This window comes from Oncorhynchus nerka, linkage group LG10 (genome assembly GCF_034236695.1).
Source record: "Oncorhynchus nerka isolate Pitt River linkage group LG10, Oner_Uvic_2.0, whole genome shotgun sequence".
NCBI classification, from domain to species: Eukaryota; Metazoa; Chordata; class Actinopteri; order Salmoniformes; family Salmonidae; genus Oncorhynchus; species Oncorhynchus nerka.
Window position 1 is genome coordinate 55450746 of NC_088405.1, and position 11275 is coordinate 55462020.

At 42.0% G+C, this 11275-nt stretch overlaps 1 protein-coding gene across 1 annotated transcript; it reads left to right on the plus strand.

Annotated features, from left to right (window-relative positions):
• The first annotated feature begins 5569 nt into the window (after positions 1-5569).
• On the plus strand, positions 5570-10851 carry LOC115136419 (neuronal PAS domain-containing protein 4A-like). Its single transcript, XM_029672000.2, has 8 exons — positions 5570-6226; positions 6675-6826; positions 6950-7058; positions 7159-7450; positions 7545-7654; positions 7979-8108; positions 8357-9942; positions 10146-10851. The coding sequence occupies exons 1-8, from the start codon at positions 6052-6054 to the stop codon at positions 10172-10174; spliced, it is 2583 nt and encodes an 860-aa protein (XP_029527860.2). The 5' UTR covers positions 5570-6051; the 3' UTR covers positions 10175-10851.
• Positions 10852-11275: the final 424 nt, after the last annotated feature.

Sequence of the window (11275 nt, forward strand, 5' to 3'; positions counted from 1 at the left end):
CGAGTATAGATGGTATTTAGCTCATCTAGAAAGCTTGCGTCACTGGGCAGGTCGCAGCTGGGTTTCCCTTTTTAATTTGTGATAGTTTGCAAGCCCTGCCATATCCGACGAGCATCAGAGCCAGGATAGTAGTCCTGTATTGACGGTTTGCCTGTTGGATGGTTTCACGGAGGGTGTAGCAGGATTTCTTATAAGCGTGGGTTAGTGTCATGCTTCTTGTAAGTGGCAGCTCTTTAACTCAGTGTGGATGTTCCCTGTAATCTATGGCTTCTGGTTGGGATATGGACATACGGTCACTGTGGGGACGATGTCATCGATGTACTTATTATTGAAACCGGGGACTGATGTGGTAAACTCCTCAATGCCATCGGATGAGTCCCGGAACCTATTCCAGTCTGTACAAGCAAAACAGTCCTGTTGCTTAGAGTCTGCATCATCTGACCACCTCCGTATTGAGCGCGTCACTGCTACTGTTTGAGTTTTTGCATGTAAGCAGGAATCGGAAGGATAGAGTTATGGTTAGATTTGCCAAATAGAGGGTGAGGGAGAACTTTGAATGTGTCTGTGTGTGCAGTAAACACGATCAATAGTTTTTTTCAGCCTCTAGTTGCACAGGTGACATGCCAGTAGAAATGTAAATATCTAGATTGTCTAGATGTCTGCATGTTACACAAAAAGACCTATCAAGGCCTAACATCTAATACTGCCTACTACAGTAGTAGGGGAACAAATATGACTGCTTTTGAAGACAGAATACTGAGTTAAAATGATTCAGTCCTGCACATACATATACTACCACAACACCTCCCACTACCCTTTTTTTTTTTTTACCTTTATTTAACCAGGCAAGTCAGTTAAGAACACATTCTTATTTTCAATGACGGCCTGGGAACAGTGGGTTAACTGCCTGTTCAGGGGCAGAATGATAGATTTGTACCTTGTCAGCTCGGGGGTTTGAACTCGTAACCTTCCGGTTACTAGTCTAACACTCTAACCACTAGGCTACGCTGCCGCCCCGAGGAAACGAACAACATCAGTGTGATGATGGTCCAGGCCCGTGCTGTGACCGGCCCCGAAGAGTACAACCTGGAGCTGGTGTCTGTCAACCCCCTCATGATCTATCAGACCAGCTCTGCCCTACGACTGTCTGTCTTTGTAGGACCATCTGAGGAGACAGATGGAGCAAAGAGAAGGAAACGGAAATAAGAGAGTGGGAGACAGATGTGAGATGAGAATAACTGTTAAGGGTATGAGATGGGAACATTTCTCAGACACATTACTACTAGACATGCATCTTAAAGAAATCTGCCCGGGGCAAAGCAAGTTGTAAAACCCTTCTTCCATTATTCTGTGAGTCACCACAAACACACATGCTCATGCACACGCATGCAGACCAGTGGCGGCTGGTGACGCTTTAAATCGGAGGACGGGCTCATTTGTAATGGCTGGGATGGAATAAATGGAACATACCAAACACGTTTTAATACTGATCGATTTATTCCGTGCAAGACATTACTATATGTTGTCCTCCGTTCGCCGGCCTCCTCTGCCACACGCACGCATGGTACACTGGCACACACTGGAATCTAGCCTCTGCAGTGTGCATCATATTTTCAATAGTTTCTTGCTGCACAAAAGACTAGCCAAGAGGGTCCATTATCTTGTTACCAAGGCAACTGATAAAAACATCCATTCAAAGCTACCATTTCAACCCATGTCACACTGTTATTTTTCTCTCCATCAGGGTCGTTCTCCTGCTCTCCTCTCATCCTAACTGTTCTCCAGATAGTTCACTCTTAACTGTCAAGAATTAACATTGCTTGTTCCTATTCTGTAGTTTTTTTTTAACAACTTATGATTGTTTTGTCATGTTACTAAAATTAAAAGAGATGAAACCAACATTTGGATGAATGATATTCCTTTTAGTTGCTGTTCCTCTTCCACCTCCCTGCTCATGCACACGCTTAACCTTTCTCTTACCTCCTCTTCTGCTTAATTAAGGCCCAATAATGGGTTCTCTTGCTGACCATCTTTTCTCTCTTTCATTCACTCTGTCACGTTGGCTTATTTCCTTTTCAGTACAAACGCAGGCAAATGCACTCTTTCAAATCAATTGACACTGCTAATTACACTACAGTATGTGCAGTTAACATAGATTAGCATCTTACTTTAAATTGCCAAATGACCCTAACAACAGGTTTAAACGTCACCCTAGCTACATATTTAAACATCTTTTAAATGAATAGCCTACAGCCTAACTTAAAAGTTGGTAACAATTGGTTTAGTCAACAAAGTCTCCTTGTTATTTCAACTTTCTTTATCAATGTAATTATGTTGCATCGATGTGGCAAGTTTGTTGAATTTGCATGAGGTCATCAACATGCACAGGCGTTAGTCTCATTTGAATCAAGATGTCAACCAAAAATGAACAATCGGGTTCAAATGAACAATTCAGTCAAAAATCAACCAAATGATTGATTTGACGTCTTGGTGAGTCATGTAGCTGTGTAAGGGTTCAAATGAATCTAAAAGTGGTTGACATTATAGCCCTGTTCATACCTGGTTCTAACATGCAGACTTTTTCTTGATCTTATCCACATTCTGATAGTGCCCATATTTTTGGACAAATGTAGACGTTTAAAAGATGCATCGTGATCTGATTGTGATCAGATCTTATAAGTGTAAACAGACAAGATCAGGACGATGGACACATGTTAACAGAAAGTATAAACAGGATTTATGTGACTCCTCCACTGTAGAATTGACTCTTACCTAAGACATGAATCACAGTTATCTGTAACCTAAAACAAATATTTGGAGAAATGTATGTTATTGTCGTGTCATCATATTCATGTTCAAAAGGTTGACATTTTGTAAATGTTCCGCCTTAGAATTGACCCTTACCTAAGACATAATTCACAGTTCTTATCTGTTACCTAAATAATTATTTTGACAAATGGATGTTTTTCTCGCTTGATCAGGCTATTTTTCACACAAACTGTTTTTTTTCCAGCTTTGCCCCACACACACACACACGGCCATTGGACTGAAATAGCAGTATGTCGCCACATAAATGTACATTTAGCTGATAGCCTTATCCAGTGACAAGGGTTAAGTGCCTTGCTCAAGGGCAAAAATAGATTTTTCACTTAGTCTGCTTTGGGACCTTTTAGTTACTTGCCCAACACTCTTAAATGCTAGGCTACCTGCCGCCCACATAGTGGCACAAACATAGAAAGCTAAATCTGATTCCCTTGTGTAAAAAAAAGAATAGTTTGAGTATTTCAGAAGAAATCCTAGTTCACTCAAACCTTACGTAAGAATGCGCAGCAAAAATTGGGTTTTTGTGTTTCAAGTTTCATTCGTTGTGTGTATAGGATACATATGGCATACACTGTCCAACCAAAATGGTTACTTGCAGATTCTTTCTCGACAATGCAACAACAATAAGAAATGATAAAAGATAAGAATATGAGAATGCGCATGTGAGATAATGTGTGAGTATGTTTTGGCATGTTTGTGCCAGAGTGTTGGGCATTCCTCTGTGGCATCGCCAGTGTAGGAGCTGAGAGACAGGGAGTCCAGGCACAGACGGTATGTAGGTGGGCAGGAGAAGCAGATGGGTGTGGGTGGTGAGTAGTACAGGGGGTCATGTTGTCAGGGCACACCTGGGATTGGTAGGATTTCATCACAGGGTGCCATGCCATGGGTGACAGGGGTCACACAGCAGACTCAGTCTGAGGTAGGGGGAGAGTCAATGTACATTAAGATTTAGTCTGAACATGAATTAGCCTACCAGAAAGCACTTAAAAAGGTTATTATTAATCTTGTTGACCCTGAACATTGACTCATTTGTATATGGAGCATAATAATAACAACATATTTACAATAAATGGCTAAATCCTCACAACATATTCCAGTGATATACTGTAGATTCACCGCCAATGTCTTTTATTAACATATGCGACGTGAAACAGTTTCTAGGCTTATTTATTCCTGTGAATAAATATATTTTTTTATATTCCCTGTCCAGAGAGGAGGAAATTGAGCTGGGTCAGGTGGAGAGTAATTTTCTCTCCACCTCTCATGAGTCCCTACTAATCATCATTCCATTAAGAGAAGGGCTTTGACATAACTTAACAAATGCATGAAAGCGAATATGAATAATCTTTCTATTCACATGTAAAAAGTAAAGGACATTGTGTACGAGTGAAAAACTGATTGTATGTTTATTTTCATTTAGCTTGTACATAAAACATGTAATATCATTAGAGAAAATGTAATCACATTATGACTAGAGACAAATGTGCCATCTTTACCTGAAAAAACTCTACAGAGGAGTTTTATATCATTCCTCTATACTGGAAAGATCACACTGTGCTCTTCCTAAACTGATTTTATGATGAAGAGATGACAGTGGTCCTTTTAATCATATCGCTCTACATTAAATTGCGTTCGATTTTCAAAAATTGCATTTTACATCTCTGACAACATACTTTATCTGTGAATCGCCTCTAAATAATAAAGTCTGGTTATCACCTAACGGCTTAAATGGTGTCTGAGAATAATTCATTTCTTTACATCTCTATTTGTGGACCAATGTGGTTACTAAGTAACCACAGTGTTGTTGCCATGGGCACATAGATGGAGACAAGCAAGTGACAAGTACCGTGTGCTTGATGAATGAATTAATACAGAAAGAGATGGAAATAAATGCTGAGTTAAAGAAATAAAAACTTGCCAAAACATCTACAGATGCAATAACATGTGGAAATGTCTCTATATACAAAATAGCAAAAAAATAGCAATTCAAGAGTTGGGTGAATCAAAAAGCCCCTCAGTGAGTAATATCTGTACCATATCTCAACACCAGCGTGCTTTCAACAGATGGCCACACCAACCATGATGAAAACATCAACTTCCACAGGGAACTCAGGATGTCAAACAGTGGACCAAACGGAAGCCAAGAAAATCTCAATCTGTCTGACGTTATCTAATTATTCATGTTTTTATCATTTCAGGAGAATCCAGTCGGTCAGAGGCACAGTACATGAGTCAACACAGTACAGTACACTTCGGTGTTGAGTCGGCCGTGTTGTACATCAGTAAAGAAAAAGTGTGTGTGGCTGTAGTCTTATTGGTGGTTGTAGTTAAACAGTATACTGCATTTCTAAACAGAGCATACTGTTTGACTTCAACACCTGATATATATTATCTTCACTCGAATGTGCTGTAAACTCCAACTCGATGAACACATATCATCTTGACCCTTTGCAATGTAGCTGTAATTTGGGCTGACCTCGACCTCAGTATGAAAAGTGAGGGAGCTAAAAAAAAATCGAGTATCATTACAATCAAAACATTCTATTCAAATCCATTTTCTAAAAATAAACTGAACAACCAAGGCAAGAATAAAGCAAGGAACATGTACAAGGCTGAAATCTCGCCAGAGAGAGAAGGGAGGAGTGTGTAGGCGTTTGCTTAGTTCACCTGGAAACAACAATGTGCTTTTGTCAACACTCACTCACTCACCCACAGTACACATACAGTGCACGCAGGCTGTTAGGTTAAGTACATGCAGAAAAACATGCTGAAACATACAGATGGATGCTTTCTATGACACCCGATAGAGCGAGAGAGAGAGACAAGAGAGCATGCGGTCCTCAATGCTAATCAAACCCTCCCCATCTCCTTTCAAATGATATTCATACTTATGGTTGCTCAACCACCTCTCCACCCCACCATCAGCCTATATAAAGAATATCCTCGTTCATGGACTTTATTATCACGACACAACTAGCCAACATAGACAGTAACCCTAACAGCCGTCTGCCCCCGGGGAGAGCAACCGGATAATAAAAACGGACAGAGGCTAATTACAATTAATTGACAATGCAAACGCAGCTATTAAACTAGTCATTCTCATTTTAACAATTCAGATGTCAAGTTATAACGTTCTAATGAAGATGAAGTGAAGAGGCAGAACAACACCCCGTCTCTACAAACCTTCCAAACTCTGAGCAGACACCTGTTTCAGACAGGCACGCGACAATGTATCGGTCCACAAAAGGAGCATCGAAGGCTCGGAGGGACCAAATCAACGCAGAGATTCGGAACCTACAGGAACTGTTGCCCATCTCCGATACTGACAAAGCTCGACTCTCCTACCTACACATCATGTCACTTGCCTGCATGTACACCAGAAAGTCTGTATTCTTCGTTCAAGGTAGGTTCAACCTTTTTGTTCTTTGAAATATGTTCACATTAAGTTTGATTAGGCTAATAGGGAAAGCATGCTTTTGCTCTTGTGTTTTTTTTGTCACCAGGTGCACTTCAGTTTAACGTGAATGGTCGACAACTACTGCCGCATACCATGCACTGTAAATCAGAAGTTGCTCTATTAATTTATTATTTGGCTATAGTTCTATTTTTTTACATAATGGCCTTAAGTATTTTGCTGTCCGAAGTGTTGAAAATGTTTGGCGCTGTCCGTTGTAGTCTTGTTGCTGTGAGTAAAGAGTGCGTGTGACTCCAACCAATTTGAGGCATATTTTAGTATGAACACGATCCCAAGTGAATAAAATGCAAATACTAGAATGTCTTATGTGCTTCCTTGTGTTCGTGACGATATTCACAACTAACGTTAGACCTCTTGTTTTCGCTGCCAAAACCAGACGCTCTTCAAGACGAGACCATGGACTTCATGTCTTTTCACGAGCTCTCGGGGCTGATGCACGAATTGTCAGGTTTCATGCTACTCCTAACAAGCGACGGAAAACTTCTGTATCTATCAGACAACGTCGCAGACCACCTTGGGCATTGTATGGTGAGTAGCCTAAGCTACAAACTGGTGGCTGTTGTTACTTTGACAAACCATACACTGAAATTATTTGTACATAGGCCTATGAAAGTCCCATTCAATATCACTCAACTTGTTTTTCTCATTCAGGTGGACCTGGTTGCCCAGAGTGACAGTGTGTATGATATCATCAATCCTATGGACCACTACGTCATGAGGAGCAACATTGCAGGTCTACCAATGACCACTACTGATACAGGTAGACATACCATTATTACTCAAATGTTTACCCATTCCTATAATTACAACAGATCACAGCAATCTACATCAATTTACACCTCTATTTTATCCTCCTCTAGACAGGTTATTTCGATGTCGCTTCAATACCACAAAGTTCATCCGGCGGCAAGGTGCAGGGAACAAGTTGATGCTGGTCAGAGCTCGCTGCCTCACCCCACCTTGCCCTGTCTCTAATTACTGGACCTCCAACCCAGTATGGGTGTGTTTCTGTACCCCTCTGAAGACAAAAACGTCTAACCTCACAATCGCCAAGAGTGCCCCCTTCACCCCACCCCCTGAGCACGCCTTTCCGCTAGCTTGTTTTCACTCTCAACACAACAGGGACATGAGGCTTTGGGACGTGCAGGACAGGTAAGAATTAGCCTGGTTCATTCTAACACTGAATTGTGTATAGGCATGAGAACATGGGGTATGTTATCAACTCTGTTATCCCCTTTCCCTCCAGTGTGAGTGTGTACCTGGGCTATGATGTGGAATCTCTACGCTCTCGCTCCTGGTACAGCCTGGTTCATCCCAGGGACCTCTCCCATGCCTCTGAACAGCACCATATCATATGTGAGTACAGCCACAATAACACAACTACCCAACCAGACTATAGCACCACAGCCACTTAACATACACTCCAACACAACCAATAATACAAACCACAGGAGGTCGTGGCACCTTAATTGCGGAGGACCGGCTCGTGGTAATGGCTGGAGCGTAATCAGTGGAATGGTATCAAATACATCAAACATATGGTTTCCCTGTGTTTGATGCCGTTCCATCCGCTCCGTTCCGGACATTATCATGAGCCGTCCTCTGCTCAGCAGCCTCCACTGGTACACACACATGAGGAAGTAAGCAGATGTGAACATGGGAATGTTTCTGTCTCTGCAGTAAATGAAGGAGGGCAGGTGGAGATGGTGTTGCAGGTGGAAACAGCAGACCACTCCTGGGTCTGGCTCTATATGGTCCTCCAGCTGAACAATGGAGAACACCCCATCAGCTGCCACAACTACATCATCAGGTACCACAATTACACTTGTCATATGCCATTTGTGTACTCTCCAACCTTTAACAATAGATGCAATACAATATATATTATACAATATATACCATACAATGGATACAATACAATATATACCATACAATATATACCATACAATGGATACAATACAATATATACCATACAATGGATACAATACAATAGATACAATACAATATCTGTGAGATCCAAATAATGATAGTCTCTTTTCCTCTTTCTCTCTCTCTCAGTGAGTCAGAGGTGTGGTCAATACGCCAGCAGCTGTGTTTGGAGCAGAACCAGTTCCCTGGGTATTTGGGTTCTGGCCAGAGCCTGTCTAGTCCAGACCAGGTCTTCAGCAGCAGTGGCCTGTCTGCACTTTCTTTAGACTTCAGCCATGCCACGTCTGATGTGAGCGCTTGTGAGGAGCCAATGCAGCCAGTTGGTTATGGTCCTCGGTCCAGCCTGTCATCTCTGGATGAGGAGAACTTCCCGCAGACACATGGAGGACAACACCAGTGGAAACCAAAGTCCAGCCATCTCTCTGTTGGGCCAACCACTGTGTACCCTCCTGCCTCACTGACTGATCCTGAGTCTGATATTCTGTCTCTGCGAATAACCTCTCAATCTCTAACCAATATTTCAGACCCTCTCCCCTCCTCCCTCACTGAGCCTCTTGCCCCTCTTACTATGCCCCACCCTCAACAGATTGGGGAGCTTGCATGCACTCCCCCGTATACCCCTCATCTTGAAAGTGGCAGTTTTCCTTTTGGGGAGCAACTGCCACTCAGTTTAGTTCACATCAATTCAGCTGTGTCATGCCCAATGACCCATGAAATGATTACCTCAGCACTCAGAGCACCAGCCTTTTCCCAGGCCTTCTCCTCTGATCATCCTGAGCTGTTTTCCCCAGCAGAGCCTCATAGAAAGCTGCCCCCCACCACTGATAGTTTTGGGGGAGATGAATGCTCCATCATGAGCCTGCCACAGATTATGGGGCCTTTGTATGTGGATGTTTCCCACAATCCCTTCTGTGGCCCTCTGAATGAGCTCCTCCTTACCCCAGCGGCATCACCCACACACCCGCCCTGCTCCTTCCTCTCCATAGACAGAAAGCAGGAGAGGGAGAATGAAGAAATTTCTCTCTTGGCTAAATATATTAGCTCTTTAGCTGAGGGATTTTGCTGTGACCCGCTTCTACCCGGAGTGACCCCATCCACTTTGACTTCACCCAGCCTTCAGGCCACATCCCAGAGTTCCTCTCCTCCTTGCGGAGGTGAGTGCCAGCCCTGGAGGGGGCTAGACCCGCCCCGTAGCCGAGAGGATATCTCTCTGTATGAGGAGAGTATGTTACTTGAGAGCCTAATTGAGGCGCTCTCATCGTTCCCTTTGTCCTGCTCTTCATGCTCCTCTTCTTCCTCCTCTTTGAACTCCTCCTCCCCTTGCTCACCACTCACTCCAGTGAGCAGGTGTAACCCCAGCCTCATCGAGGGTGAGTCTTCAATCGGTGTCAACCATTTCCAGTCAACGCAGTGTAACTGCTTGGCAGTGGGTGGAGCTTTGATGGTCATCAGGGTGATGGATATGGAGGTGTCAGAGGAGCCTCCATCTTCACTACCATCATCAGCCATCGTTCTCACAGCCTTCCAGGAGGGTGCCTCTGCCTTGGTCCATCCGGCCCCCACCATTGGTTTGCCCAATGCCCAGTCCTTTCTGGAGGAACTGGGTGACATGGGACCTCTGTTTGAGGCAGATGCCTCTTTCACCCCGTCTTGGGGTAACAACCTGAGTTGTATCAACTCCCACTCAACCATGCATTCAGAAAGTTTTCACCAAGGTAAGGGGCCTTATTTGTCATGCTCATATGTTAATATAAGATAGCAGGCTATATTACTGGCACATACATTTGTTTTCATTGTCTCATCAGATATTTAAATGTTACAGTATAAGATGCATGAGACTACTAAGAATTCAGTGTGAATAATACTGATTGCTGAACTAAATTAACCAACACTTCTCTGTTGTTTTCTTTCATTTCAGATGGAAGCTTGCGTGACCCTGCGTTTTAAAATAAGTCTATGACTGACTTCATTCTGTATGGCATATTGTCATATTTTAAGATGCAGCTTTTCCTGTAAAAGCTGAATGTGCAAAATGTATCTTCAGAAAGATGAAAATGTAAATTCTCCTATCCATATTTCAGATACTTAAAATCCAATATTGTATAATAATGTTTTCTGATGATTCAGTTGTACATGCATTACTTTGAATTGATTTTATTGTTAAGTAACCTCATGAGAGGTAATTTAAAGTGCCATATATAAATTCACTCATAGTGAGGAAGGCATTTTGAAGCACACAAGATCACATCGCACAAATGTATCATACCACAACAATTTTGTTTGGTTTTATCTATAAAGATGCAGTGCTTGTTTATACACTGATTTACATGTTGGTTGACTAGGGTCTTATTTTGTTGAAAGGATGCATTTAGGTTTGAAAATCATGATGGGTTGTCTTTCAGCATATGTGCTCTTCGCATACTGTGTTTGTCTGATCTATTTAATATATATTTTTTATATGACTGAAAGTGGAGTGAAAAGTGTGTATTACCAGTGTACTGATAATATGCTGTACATTCATATATTATATCACTTTCTGATTTATTTTATCAGAAAATGTACATTAGCTAGTATATTTAATATAAGTGATGGACATGTGTTGTTTATAGTTGCCAATGCATTTGGATACCAATCAAAAGCAAATTAAAATATATTTTTTTAAAGTCTTTGTGTCTTACTGAGGAATTAGACACTGTATTTCTGTAAATAACCCATTTGCCAGACTTTCCTCTCTCCACCATTCTCTGGTCTCTATTGTGTGATGAGTCAGGGACACTTCTGAGGTACATTGTGACGCCTGTCACACAATCTTGACTATGGGGAACAATCAGCATCCCATACTGTGCAACAGGCTTGACTGTGCATGCATTTCACACACACACACACACAGACAGACAGAAATCAGTATGATACCATGAACAGCCACCTCATATTTAGCTTATGTTGATTGGACTAAATTGTTTTTGATATCTTTTAGTTGACACTGTATTAGACTAAGCATGGGTGATTAGATGATGTTGAAGTTGAAATGTTGCTGGTAGAGTGGAG